The sequence below is a fragment of the Tachypleus tridentatus genome, chromosome 3 (genome assembly GCF_004210375.1).
Source record: "Tachypleus tridentatus isolate NWPU-2018 chromosome 3, ASM421037v1, whole genome shotgun sequence".
NCBI classification, from domain to species: Eukaryota; Metazoa; Arthropoda; class Merostomata; order Xiphosura; family Limulidae; genus Tachypleus; species Tachypleus tridentatus.
Window position 1 is genome coordinate 5352449 of NC_134827.1, and position 14744 is coordinate 5367192.

Genomic DNA, 14744 nt, shown 5'->3' on the forward strand with positions numbered 1-14744 from the left:
TATCGGCTGGTTCAAGATAGTATGCTTTCAGAAGATGATAGTTTAGCTAATATACGTCTACTTTAATTTTTTATAATATAACTATATGCCAGATATTTTGCATGTACTACACAGATTTTAAGTTCCTCTAACGAAACAAATCTCAGACATAAAACAGTGTTCTAGTATTCCAATTAACCTTACATAATCATAGTACTTATGGTAAAATGAAGCATATATAAAAGGTGTATGAAGAAAGGCATAGATAAATACGTGAAGCAGTTATTACGAAATTATATTTTTCAGTTCTTTATGTCTACAAAATGAAATCATTGTTTAATAAAATGTAGTTCAACAAACCATATAACAACCAATCATACAGTTGACAAGATGTAGTCTTGGATAATTTTCTGTCCTCTGATACTCAAGTATGCCTACGAACATTAAGAAAAATATCATTGTAAAACAGTTCATAGAATTGGACCACAAAAAATAGTAATCATTCTAACTAAAAGCATGTAAAAAATTCTAAACACGTGGAGTGTGATTTGTTTTTTTTTCGAAAATCTTTCCAAAATATATCCCTTTCAAACAGATATCGAGAATAGTTCACGTTCTTACGAGTAAATAGTAAGTTTTATTAAGGATCTTGTAGTCAGGACATATTTTAAAGAACCAACGAATTAGATTGCTTCATTGTGCACTTCATAAAAAATAGTTTTGAAAATGTATACCTACTTTAATATCAAAGTGAATCGTCCCCCAGTGGCACAAAGTTATGTCTGCCGACTCGCACTACCAGAAACTAGGTTTCAATACCTATGGTGGCCAGAGCACAGATAGCCAACTGTGTAGCTTTCTGCTGAATTTCAAACAAAAACAATCAATCTGAGTGGCGGGATTGAAACTTGTCGTCAAAAATGCTCGCATTTTCAGCCTTAGGGGCATTATGATGCGACAGTCAACTTCATTTTGGTAAAGAATAGCCCAACAGTTGACGGTCTTAACTAGCTAACTTCCCTTGAGTCTCTCTCTTTAAAATTAGGGACTGCTAGCGCAGATAAGCCATAAGCAGTCTTGTGCGAGATAAGAAACTACACAAAAACACACAACAAACATTTTTCCAATTTCGTTTACTTTGCTTAAAACAGTTTAATTTCAATCGAAAAATATTATCATTTTTATTATTTTGTACTAACGAATAAGTTTTACTGACGTTGTTATCCAGCAAAGAAATGGTGCCAAGCATAATGAAGCCACATAAACTCCAAAACAGTTCATTCAGTTTGTGGACTTTGAAGTGAGTGAGTGAGTGCAAACAATAACTGATCGAAAAATCCTAAGTAAATTAAGCCTTTTCTGTGATCACGAAGTTGTACTTTTATGACTTCTCGCTGCAGAAGTCCTTCTTTGAATGTTTGTTTTATCACGTCCTTCACATAACACTATGTCGTCTATTTTTCTCTTGAATTTCTGCTGGCATTATGTTTTACACAAGAATGGACGTCGGTAAGAGACAGTTCTTCCCAAATTTATCCCGGAACTAAATCCAGATCCAGATTCTGGATTATTTTAAAGCATAAAAAGTAGGAACATTGGACATCTTCAAAGTTTGGAGTTAATAACTCTGTAAAGTGTGATCTGATTTGTACCAAATTTCATGGCCTCATTAAGGTTCAGAATCCTTGTTACATTTCAAAAAAATAATCCGTATTTTTCATCATTCTGGATTTATGAAGATTTTCTGAGTTTTCGAAATCTGACGCAATTTTAAATAGGTAGTCTTAATAGTAGGGATAGACAAGTATTCAAAATAATTCACGCACTGGAATACCAACCTATCTAATTGCTAAGCAAAAAACTGAGTGAAACGTTTAAAAAATTTCCATAACAGCAACTTTTTTCGTCTACTAACTATTTACCTGATCACGTCAGTGGGGCTAGCGCCTAGACGTCTCCGTCATAGGCCATCACTGGAAGATTTCTTCAGCTTACGTAACTGTTCTATGGATATCCTTTTTGGTATTTTCATAAACACACGCAGATAAATGTATAAGACTACCTAGGTAGGGATTAAATTTCTGATTTTGGTTTTAATTCTTATTTCATTAATTCTATAGCATGCTCATTTTAAAATTCATAATTTTTTCATACTCTCGTCCAATATGAACGTATGCAGTTTTACAAAGGAGCGGGGAGAGTTGATGGTGTGCAATCTCTGTGATTGATCTATATTATCAGCCAAAATTTACCTGGTAGCACCCATCTCCTTTCTAGATGAGCGCCCCTATCTTAGAGGGAGGGCTGTAAATCAACCACCGTCGCATCGTCCCTCGGGCTACTCTTTTACCAGCGAAAGATGGGATAGACTGTTACATTATGGCTTCCATGGCTGAGGTGGTGAGAATGTTTGCGACGGGGATTCAAACCTGCGACCCGCATATTACGAATCAAGTGCTGTAACCACCAGGTAGTTACTATATAACCTAAATAAAGGTAGTGAGAGCAAACAATCAGTATAAATAACCTGACATGTTGTAATGACATTTTATGTCGACAAAGTTTCATATACATAAAGTGACAATCTGAAAAATAAGCAAAAAGGTTAGTAGTTTAATGCAAGATTTAATATATTGTTTCTTGATTCATCATTGAAGATAGTTGCATTTTAATAAAAAGAAGGACAGAAGTGTTTTTATGCTTTATATTTAAAATATACAATTTTTAAATATTTTAAATAATTTTATATATCTTATTATGTAACATAAAAAGGATATATAAAAAACAACTGTAATAAGTTTTTAAAAACAAAATTCAACATCACCTGGTATCAACTTTCTGAATGGTCTGCTGATTTCATGCACGTTTTCTCGCATTCATCTCGTGTTTTGAAGTTGTTTCGGTTTCCAAGGCAACCTCCGTACACAAAAGATTCGCATCTCTGCCGAAAGATGTCGTAGTAGTAACGAATGGAGTAACCATAACATATCCCTGGTTCTTTAGGTTCTTTACAGATTTCTAGAGTTCAATAAAACTATTATAAAATTTCAAATCTACATTGAGTCAAAAACATTTGGATAAAGTTAAAGATTTTTTGCTAAAAGTAGGTTAATTTTGAATGACATAGAAAACATTAAAAATCAAAGATCAATGGTCCTAGATTCATGTCTAAACTGTTCATTGTGACATTCCAATAAGTAAACGTTTTTGGTGTTTATTTGTTTTAGTTATAAAAATGTTCGAGTACTTAACTATGTCATTACACTCCTAAAGAGACTTAAGTGTTCAGTAACAGATTTTTGTTGTTGTTATTTGTACAAGATATATCGTTGTACAAATATTCTCTACGTGTCTTTAAGAATTGCGCAGTTGATTGGGTGGCTGTATTGTAACATGTTATGAGATAGATTTAATTCTGTAAAGAGTAAATAATCACTTTAGTTTTGATTGTGTCCAACGAATTATATGTGATTATTTTTCTGAACCTACAGGCCAACACCACGTAGATGGGAAGGTTGGGTCCAACACGGTATTGGTTAGCCTGCCAAATGGTTAATTCTAGGTTCGAGTCCATTTGCCAAACGTTGTACCCCGCAGTTTTGGGCCGTGGGTACGTTATAAGACTAGCGAAAGAGTTACTTTTGGTATTTTTGACTAGCTACATTCCCTCTAGTTTGTCACTTCTAAAATACGGACAGATAACGCAAATTCCCTTCACGTAGTCTTGCACGAATAACCGAAACAGAAACGGTGATATGTAACTAACTTTAGAACAAACTAGGATATGTTAAGAACATAAAGTAAAACCAATTGCTAAAGGTAGAAGTGTTAGTTACATAAATTTTTATTATACTTAAGCTTTTTTTTTCTTTTACTTCTGAAGGATTAGTAATCACACAAATGATTTCGTTAGAGTTCAACTGTTTACCTATGAATGTTGTTTGTTAAGTTGTATTAGCTTTGCTGCCAGGCCATTAATTTTAGCCTTTGTAACTTCATAATACTATCTATGTTTTAGCTTATTGCTGAATCATATTTATCAATCGCACCTCACCGTCCGTAACGTCATTTTCCAATCGGTAGTAGTCCAATTTTTATCCTTATTAGCAAATGTCAGTCTTTTGACAATAATTGGAGATCAAAGAGAAGGTTTTCTCACTGCTACACGACCAAATATCCTATTCTGGTTGAAACTTCTTGACACTATAGATCTGGAAACTTTTCTGTCATTTGATACTTGTTCGTTTATCTCATGCTTAAGATTAGTAGCAGTCTCCCTTCTGTCCCGAAGACTATATAAACGAAGATATTTAACATTGACTTTAGGTATTCTGCTTCTTCCTTTGCTATTTTCAAATTCATCTGCCTTGGCCTCACGATGGGAATTCACTTTGAATGTGTTTAAATACACCAATATTCTTGTTATTGCAAATTCAGAAAAGGAACAAATTTTAAAATATAACAGAAAATTTATTTGGCCGATGAAGAACCTGTAAGAAACACAAGATTGGGCAGCTTTCATAGTAATTTTGATGTTGTTATTTAAACATTTTTCTCTTTTTAATTTCGTAATCCCGTCTATTATTTACAAGGGTAATAAAAACATAGCAGGCTTAGTTTAGCTGCATTATAATTTTGTATTCGGTTACTACACTGTTTCATGTTTATTCGAGTAGCTTTCAACCATGATATACATCAACAGTAGCAAGCGCGCTTCACGCTGCGGGTTTATAGTTAAAATTGTTTTTTGTTTATGACGAAACCCTTATCCTTTAACATAGATCAAGTACGTCTAACTGAAATGTCTCAACATTACTTTCAAGGGAGTATAAGGGTCCAACATAACCAATTGGTTTGGGCGCTTGACTCTAAATCTGAGGGTAGCAGATTTGAATCTCCGTCCAATCAAACAAGCTGGGAAACGATATAATGTGTGGCTAACCCCACTATTCATTGATAAAAAGAGTAGCACAAAATTAACTTAAATTACAGACGGCTAGCACAGATAGCCTTCGTGTATATTTAAGAAATGTTCAAACTATACAGTTCAGTAGAATATACGATTCTTAAAGAAAACTTTATTAACGGTTCATTTATTGTGTTTTCCGAGACAATTATATGGTTTGAACGCAAGTTAAATAATTGTGATTCAAATATATTCATTATTAATCTAAGTAAATAAAAAATGTACTGTATTTAAGAAAATAGGCAGCCTGAAAAAGAAAATATGTTCTGTAATGTTGCCATAAAACTCAGATTTTTTTTTAAGTTGTTGCTATTATTACACAAATAACAGAAAATAGTTACCACTACTGGCTGGGTTTACAGGAGCATGAGTTTCTCTTCCACAAGTTTCTTCACATTCAGCTTTGGTTTTGAAATTGTTTTCGTTTCCACGACAGCCTCCGTAGATAAATTCTTCACATCGCTTATTTTCCGAGTTGTAGTAATAGTTTGTGAAATGAGCTTTGCATGGACCAGTGTCACTTGGAAGATGACAGAAATTATTGGCCTCTGAATTACTATCGACTTCTCTACCTGTCAAAACTGTGGAATATTATAGATTAGATATTACGTAAAATGACTAAAATATTTAAACGTCCATAACTCTGAAGGCAATTACTGTAATTTAATGTATTGTATTTTACTATTTATAAAATGTTAAGTAGAGAATTAGAGTATTTGGTTTGCATTTTACATCACAATTTGGTGATTTGATTTAGCGATTAAAGCGAAGTTATCAGATACCCATATGCTGAACAGAAGGTATGTAAATTCATGGTTGATTTTTTGTTATCGTAGGCCATGGAAAGTTATTTCCTTTATATATAATTTAAAAACCAACAAAACCTAAACGTCCATAAAAACAACAAAACACAAAATATGAAACCGTAAATTTACAAGTATATCCTCATGGACCCAACTGACCTTCATGCCAAATTTGGTGAAGATCTCTCAATAGGGACGAAGTGGTGGTAAAAAAACCAGCAAAAACACTGATATAAACAACAAAATGCAAAATTGAAAAGTTGTGTGTATTTCTCCATGGAACTAATGAGCCTCCATACGAATTTTGAAGATCCATCCACGCCATGCGAAGTATTTGCTTGGACATGCAACAAACAGTACTATTATATTTGTATAGATGACGCCAGTGCCTTAGGTTCGCTTTTGACATTTCATAACGTCGTGTATGTAACCTGAAAATGGAAAGAAATAGTTCTCTCTGGCGAGAAACGGGGGAAAAAGGAGAAAACCGTCATCCTTACTGCAAATCTACATATACACAAGATAAAAATTTCGAGAAGTTGGGGATTGCACATCGCGTAATAAAGTTTTTCCAGTATCATATAAGCATGAGTCCATTATAGTGTGATTACTTAATCTGTTCTGTTACTAACTATTACAGCTTGATTAGACAATATTTTCGAAAATCTGCATTTAATGACTATACAATAATCCGTATGTGGTGGAAACTTGTTAAACACTACAAGTTCAATAATAGACGAACCATTTCTTAAGCAAAGAGATTTCCTTTCTCAATATGTGACTCAGCATAGCCAGTTGGTCAGGGCGTACGACTCTTAATGTGAAAGTCGTGTGTTCGAATCTCCGTCAAACCAAGCATGTTCGCCCTTTCAGCTGTGAAGGCGTTTTAAGATGACTGTATATCTCACTATTCGTTGGTAAAAGAATAGCCCAATGGTAATGATTAGCTGCCTTCTATTTAACCTTATGCTGCTAAATTAGGGATAGCTTGCGCAGATAGACCTCGTGTAGCTTTGCGCGAAATTTAAAACCATGTAAACAACCAAATAGCCTGAAATAATAAAACGAATAATTTCCAAAAAGAACAAAACAGAAGCACCTACAAATTTAATACAAATTGATATAGATGACAGCTACAACATTCAAAACTTCATTAAAAATGGAATTATGCTTTGGTATCAAAGATACAAAGTTGAACAACTAAAAACTCCGGCAATTGTAGTAACTCAATGCTACAATTGCCAAATATATGGGCACGTTTCTGCGACATGTCTAGCAACACTGAGGTGCTGCGGATGTGGCGGAGAACACCATATATCTTATTGCAAAAAGGAACAAGAAACACCTAAATGCTGTAACTGTAAACAAACCCACACAGCAAATTATAAAGCATGTGACAAATATAAACAAATAAAACAACGTATTTATCAGATAAGAACAATAACAGAACAGGAACAACCTAACACAAGTACGCAACAAACAACAAAAGTTAGCAAAACATCTAAAACAACGTACGCACAAATATTAAAAGGAAACAAAACACAAAAACTGCAAGAACAAAGTAATATTACACAAGAAAATAATACCTCAACACAAACACAAAAATCACGAGAAAACAAATACCACACTCCTGGAAACAAACACTAACACACCTGACAAAACATAATCACAGAATTTATAACAGAATACACAAAACGAAAACAAACAACCAAATGTATTGATTTGATAATCAACATTTGAAAAAACACATTATACCTCATATATCACACATAATAACAACAATCATGACGCATCTGTTGACAACATAAAGTTCACAGTGGCGTATATCAACATTCAAGGCGCAATAACTTCCAAAAACCATAAGATCAAAGACCTTATACAAGAAATTAACCTCCACATTACAATAGTAAGGAAAACTAATATACAACAACAATAGATTTAAGATACCAAATTACACAACAATAAGGAGAGACAGAATAAACAAAAACGATGAAAGTAGAGGCATAATGATGCTATATAAAACATATCTATCAGTCACAGAAATCAGTATGAGCAGTAACAACGAACATGTTACTCTAGATATTCTGCACACAAACAATACTAAATGGCAATAGCGGGAGTATACTGTTCACCACATAAGCAACTAGCATTACTTAACATATTTTCCCACAACTATAACTCTATAGCCGCTGGAGACCTCAACAGTAAAAATGTTAACTTTGGATGCAACTATACAAACAATAATGGAAGAAGTCTCTTACAGTTCATAAATGATATCACCCCCCCACACACACACACACACACAGACATACAGCGTATGTGTCGCTAACACCAGCGACATACTAGATCTGTGTCTTAGCACATACAATATGGGTTAAAAGCTCGTACAATTTCAGGTGGGAAAAAATGTGGATAGCGATCATTTAACCGGTATGTTGTGTCTTCGACCTCGCCCCCCATAAAAATACAACCTACAGAAAAGAAAAATTCGATTGTGATAAAATAAATTGGCAAAACTATCAAAAGGAGTTAGACGATCAATTACCTAATAACGTTATAGAAAAAGTAAAAAAAAAAAAAACATATTGAATTGGATAACTACTGTCAAACAATAACGGAGTGCTTTCAGAAAGCGGCCAATAAAATAATACCGAAACAAAACCATAAAACAACAAATAACACATGGAAACGAAGACAATTAAGACAATTCATGATGACAAGAGATAGAGAAACCAAAATACAAATAAACAATATAAGAAATCACATTAGAGCATAAATAAAACAACAAAAACAAGATAAATGGGATAATTTCTGCTCAAAATTAAATGATAAAACTGACCCGAGAAAATTCTGGACACACCTTAGACGACTCACTAATGACAATTCAGCCGCAAAGAAATATCCTACACAAGAAATAGCTTACACAAATAAAGGAAAAGCCGAAGCTTTCAACGACGAACTACAGAATAGATTTAAAATACATACTGATCCAGATATGAATACTTATTTATATACTAAACAATAAATAACAATTTGAACCAATTTTTTCCAACAACTAAATATGAGACAAACACAAAACACATAACAAACTAAGAAGACACGAACCTAATGAAAGAAATATCCATACATGAACTTCTTGAAGCAATAAAAACACACAAAACAAATCTCCGGATGAAGATGAGATACAAGCCATCCTCCTAAAAAGGGGCACTCCGAAATTGTTTACCCACCTAAAAACACTTTTTAATTTATCACTATCTTCAGGATATATACCAGTTTCTTGGTATCTTGCTAATATATTAATGTTCCATAACAAAGGAAAGCCAGCAAATAAACTTAATAGCTACTGACCAATCAGCCTGACCAGCTGTGTAGGAAAAATTCTTGTGGGAACAATCAGTAACAGACTCTCCACATTCTTGGAACTAACATCAAAATTACCAGAAGAACAAAATGGATTCAGAAAATTTAGACAAATAACCGACCACTTAGTCAGACGAACTGAAGAGATAATAGACAGCTTTAACAAAAAACAATGCACTGTTGCCTGCTTTCTTGACGTTGAGGAAACATTCGACACTGCATGGCACAATGGTCTACGGTTCCGTATGAATGAAATTGGACTACCACTTGGAATTATTCGCTGGTTATCTAACTTTTGGAAAATAGAAAATGTAGAGGGAGGGAGACTTTTTTGAGTACTTTACTACAGAAGCTGGCGTCCCTCAAGGAGGAATGGTTAGCCCTATACTCTTCATTATGTATGTAAATAATTTGCCATTGAAGGATCCTAATCATGGATTCTCCTCACAGTTTGCTGATGATGTGGCAGTCTGGAAAAGTGCCACAGCACCAACAATAGCAGCCACAAACATACAACACAAATAGAATAAGAGAATACTGTCAAAAATATAGAATAAAAAAAAACAACAAAATCACAACTTGTCTTTACAAAGCTAACAAAATACAAAAACTACAGCCTGAAATTTATATGAATGGAACACTACTTCACACTGCCATGTAAATGAAATTAAAAATAAAGTCTGTCGAAGAACCAACTGTGTTAGGAGTCTAACTGGCAAAAATAGTGAAGCATCAACAAACAACATAATAAAATTTTACAAAATATACATTAGACCAGTAATCGACTATGCAGCTCCAGTATGGATAACTGTAAGTGACAAAACAATTAAAACCAAGCTACAAACAATACAACACACACTCCTTACAACAGAGTTTCCAGAGCAACATCATCTAAATTCATATTCAAATATTCAAACATACCAACTATACCAAATAAACTCCTACATAGTACAATAACGTATTTTGATAAAAATTGGATGAAAAATGAATTATTATGCAAACTAGACAGGTACCTCGTACATGATGAAGATAGTCCTAAACACCTCTTCGCGATCAACATATATTTTAAACATAAAAATAAATAAATAAAAAGATATATATATATATAGGGGGGGAAGGCCACCATCAAAGTAGACTTCCTACTGATAGGGTAAAAAAATATCTGTAAATGTATACCAGTACATGGACATTGTGTATACCAGTACATGGAGATTGCCCTAAAAAGTGTCGGGGCAATTCAGCCCACCCTGACCCTAAAGCAGTAACTAACACCAACCATCACTGCATGACTATACAAGTAAAGGAAGGGGGAAGAGTTGAAAGAGCACCTAACCCTCCAGGGTATATATATGATACCCAAAACCCGAGAGAGAAAGAACAGAACCTGAAATAGTAAACAAATTATATGACGGTGTCTAACTTAAATAATTAAGGTCATTAATATATCCAGGAATAGATAAGAAATTAGTTTTTAACCACAATGTGGAGATTAATTGTCATGTGTATGTATATGTATACTCACACACAATATTGTAGTAAGAAAAGAACTTATAACACCAATTAGAACAATAAAATACTATTTAAATTTATTGAATTGTAGCGAAAAAATATCGATTTGATAATTATATGAAAAAGGTGGCTATTTTAAATTGAAGGAATGCAAAATGTCTGAGAAAAATTTCACAGGCCTCACATATATGGAGATTTGATAAAGTTTGTAAATACGGGGCATTGCAATAAAAGATTCTTTAAAGGTTAAGTGGTTAACAACAGAAACGGTCAACGGAATGTCAAAAATTAAAATGATTTGCAGTAGTATAAACAAATGTACCAATAAATATAGAAAACGTTTACGAAGAAAATGGAAATAACTAGTCAAACATTAGAATTTCAATGAGTATATTACAGAACTGTTAAGGAATATACTGTTATTGTTACAGATGGTCGACTACACAGAAATATTTCACTTATTTTATGAATTCAAATGTAATTAAAACAATGCTATTAGTTATAAGTAAAGAAACTAAACTTAATAATTTCGTATTAATGAATGAATAACGAAAATGTTTACACAATTTGTATCAATAAGTAATTTTTCCACCATAAATCAATGAGCATGAGACCTAGCTTTGAATGTATTTAAATACAGCAACACTGCTGTTATAATCTTACATACTGAACAGTCAGAACAGAAATCAAGTTTAAAATACATAACAGAAACTTTATTGGGCCAACAATGAACATGTAAAAGTTACATGATTGGTCAGTCATAAGCTTCTATGAAAGTTTTGATTGTGTGAATTAAACATTATTCCTGATCTTAATTTCATAAGTTCGTTTATTATTTAATTGTGTATTATAAGCACAGTAGGCTCAGTTTAACTGTAATTTAATTTTCTATACAGTTTATTAGATTGTTTCGTGTATATTCGAACAACTTTTAATGATATTATTCATCAACAGTTTCAAGCGACTTTCACGCTGTAGGTTTATAGTTTAATTTATTAATTTTGTATACCACGAAACACTTGCCCTTTAAAACAGAACAAGGGCGACTACCCGAAAACTCGCAAATCCAAAATTTCACGTATGTGAGTTTTATAACACATTGTCAGAGAAGCTTCCTTTTATACGTCTTGTAACGTGTGGAAGACACGAGAAAAGTATTTTAATATAGTCTAATACTGTCGTCATCATAAAACTCAATCAGATTTCTTTTACTGACTTAGTTTATATTCTATTTATATTATATTTATATTTAAATAACAAAAAATATTTACTGGCTGGGTTTACAGGAGCATGAGTTTCTCTTCCACAAGTTTCTTCACATTCAACTTTAGTTTTGAAATTGTTTTCATTTCCACCACAGCCTCCATAGATAAATTCTTCACATCGCTTATTTTCCGAGTTGTAGTAATGGTTTGTGAAATGAGCTTTACATGGGCCAGTGTCACTTGGAAGATGACAGAAATTATTGGCCTCTGAATGACTATCGGCTTCTCTACCTGTCAAACCTGTAGAATATTGTAGATTAGATATTACCTGAAGTAACACATATATTTAAATGCCCTTAACATTGAAGGCAATTACTGTAATTTGATGTATTATATTTTACAATCCATAAACAATTTCAAGAAGAGATCTGGTGTACTTTATTTGCTTATTATATTGCAATTAGACAAAGTATTTTGATTTTCTGGTTGAACAGAATTTATAATATATTTGATCTACTCTGTAATTCGCTGTTACAGCTTGATTAGCCAATATGTTCGAATACCTACATTTACTACGAAAATATGATAATTAGTATATAGAAGAAACGTGTTAAACACTACAAGTTCCGCAATAAGCGCACTATTTGTTAAGCGAATAAATTGCAGTTTTCTATATACGACACAGCATGACCACGTGGTCAGGGCGATCGACTTGTAATATGCAATTTACGGGTTCGAGTCCCCAAGAAATGTTTCAATTTTATAAATTAGAAAATAAGGGAAGTTTTTACGTTTCCATCATAGAAGTGGATAACATTCCTTTATAGACTTTAACAAATTACTTTCGAGGAATTGTAAGGGTCCAGCATAACTAGTTGGTTTGAGCGCTTGAGTCGAAATCTGAAGGTAGCGGATTCGAATCCCCCGTCCCATCAAACAAGAACGACCTTTCAGTCATGGGGACGTTAAAATGTGAGCATTAATTTCACTATTCGTAGATAAAGAGTTGTCCAGGAGTACCTAAAATTAGAAGCGTCTAGCGCAGGTAAACCTCGTGTATATTTGCCAGATGTTCAAACTAAACAGTTCGACTGATTATATGGAATTCAAAGAAAACTTTAGTGAAGGTTGATTGTCTAATGTGCGCTTCCGAGACAATAATATGGTTAAAACGCAACTTCAATAAATGTGATTAAATTAAGTTCTTTATTAATCTAGATAAATCAAAGAAGTATTGTGTTTAAGAAAATAGGTAGTCTGAAAAAGTAAATATGCTTTATGATGTTGCCAAACCTGAATAGTCTATATTGAACCACAAGAAAAAATAATACAGTTTGTGACTTTTCTCACCATAAAACTCAATCAGATTTTTTTTTAAGTTGTTGCTATTATTACACAAATAACAGAAAATAGTTACCACTACTAGCTGGGTTTACAGGAGCATGAGTTTCTCTTCCACAAGTTTCTTCACATTCAGCTTTGGTTTTGAAATTGTTTTCGTTTCCACCACAGCCTCCATAGATAAATTCTTCACATCGCTTATTTTCCGAGTTGTAGTAATAGTTTGTGAAATGAGCTTTGCATGGACCAGTGTCACTTGGAAGATGACAGAAATTATTGGCCTCTGAATGACTATCGTCTTCTCTACCTGTCAAAACTGTGGAATATTATAGATTAGATATTACGTAAAATGACTAAAATATTTAAACGTCCATAACTCTGAAGGCAATTACTGTAATTTAATGTAATGCATTTTACTATTTATAAAATGTTAAGTAGAGAATTAGAGTATTTGGTTTGCATTTTACATCACGATTTGGTGATGTTTTGATTTAGCGATTAAAGCGAAGTTATCAGATACTACCTTGGATACCAATATGCTGAGCAGAAGGTATGTGAATTCATGATTAATTATATGTTATCGTAGGCCATAAAACGTTGTTTCCTTTATATGTATTTAAATAACCCTAAACGCTCTAAAAACAACAAAACACAAAATATAAAACAGTAAATTTGCAAGTACCTCCTCATGGACACAACTGACCTTCATGCCAAATTTGGTGAAGATCCATTAACAGGGACAAAGTAGTGGTAAAAAAACAGCAAAAACACTCATAAAAACTGCAATATTAAAAATATGCGTGTATTTCTCCATGGAACTAACGAACCTCCATACCAATTTTGTTGAAGATCTATCCCCACCATGCGAAGTATTTACATGGACATGCAACAAACAACACTATTATATTTTTATAGATGGCGCCAGTGCCTTAAGTACGCGTGTGATGTTTCACGACGTCGTTTACGTAACCTGAAAATGGAAAAAAATAAAGTTATCCGTGGCTAGAAACGGAGGCGAAATGGGAAAACTGTCACCATTATTGCAAATCTATACGTACACAGGATAATAATTTCGCGAAGTTGGGGGTTGCATATCGCGTAATAAAAAATAATAAACCAGACTTCCATTATGGTATGATGATTTAATCTGTTCTGTTACCGGCTATTACAGCTTGATTAGACAATATTTTCGAATACCTGTATTTTATATGACTATGTGATAATCAGTATGTGGTGAAAACTTGTTAAACACTAAAAGTTCCACAACAGATGGACTATTTTTAAGACAAGAGATATCTTTCCTCATTATGTGGCTCAGCAAGGTGAGGTGGTCAGGGCGCACGACTCTCAAAGTCGAGAGTTCGAATCTCCGTCACACGAAACACGTTTGCCTTTTCAGTTGTGGAGGCGTGTTAATCTGACGGTCTTTCCCACTATTCGTTGGTAAAATAATAACCCAGGAGTTGGCGTTAGGTAGTGATGACTTCCTGCTTTTCATCTAATCTTACGCTGCTAAATTAGGTACGGCTAGGACAGATAAACCTCGTGTAGCTTTGCGCGAAGTTCAAAACCAAATAA

The 14744-nt window shown here is 33.5% G+C and overlaps 1 protein-coding gene across 10 annotated transcripts in view; it reads right to left on the minus strand.

Annotated features, from left to right (window-relative positions):
- Positions 1 to 257: 257 nt before the first annotated feature.
- The window catches only part of LOC143246253 (uncharacterized), a 94845-nt gene continuing 80358 nt past the window's right edge, over positions 258 to 14744 (minus strand). For 8 of the 10 annotated variants that reach the window (XM_076492666.1, XM_076492669.1, XM_076492667.1 and 5 more), the window contains 5 exons: positions 13243 to 13482; positions 11892 to 12125; positions 5287 to 5526; positions 2804 to 2997; positions 258 to 413 (listed from right to left, as the gene is read on the minus strand). In XM_076492666.1, coding sequence (XP_076348781.1) covers positions 2810 to 2997; positions 5287 to 5526; positions 11892 to 12125; positions 13243 to 13482 — 902 coding nt within the window. In that variant the 3' untranslated portion in view covers positions 258 to 413; positions 2804 to 2809. The remainder of the gene's footprint in view (positions 414 to 2803; positions 2998 to 5286; positions 5527 to 11891; positions 12126 to 13242; positions 13483 to 14744) is intronic. The other 2 variants (XM_076492661.1, XM_076492665.1) reach the window with 2 other exon arrangements.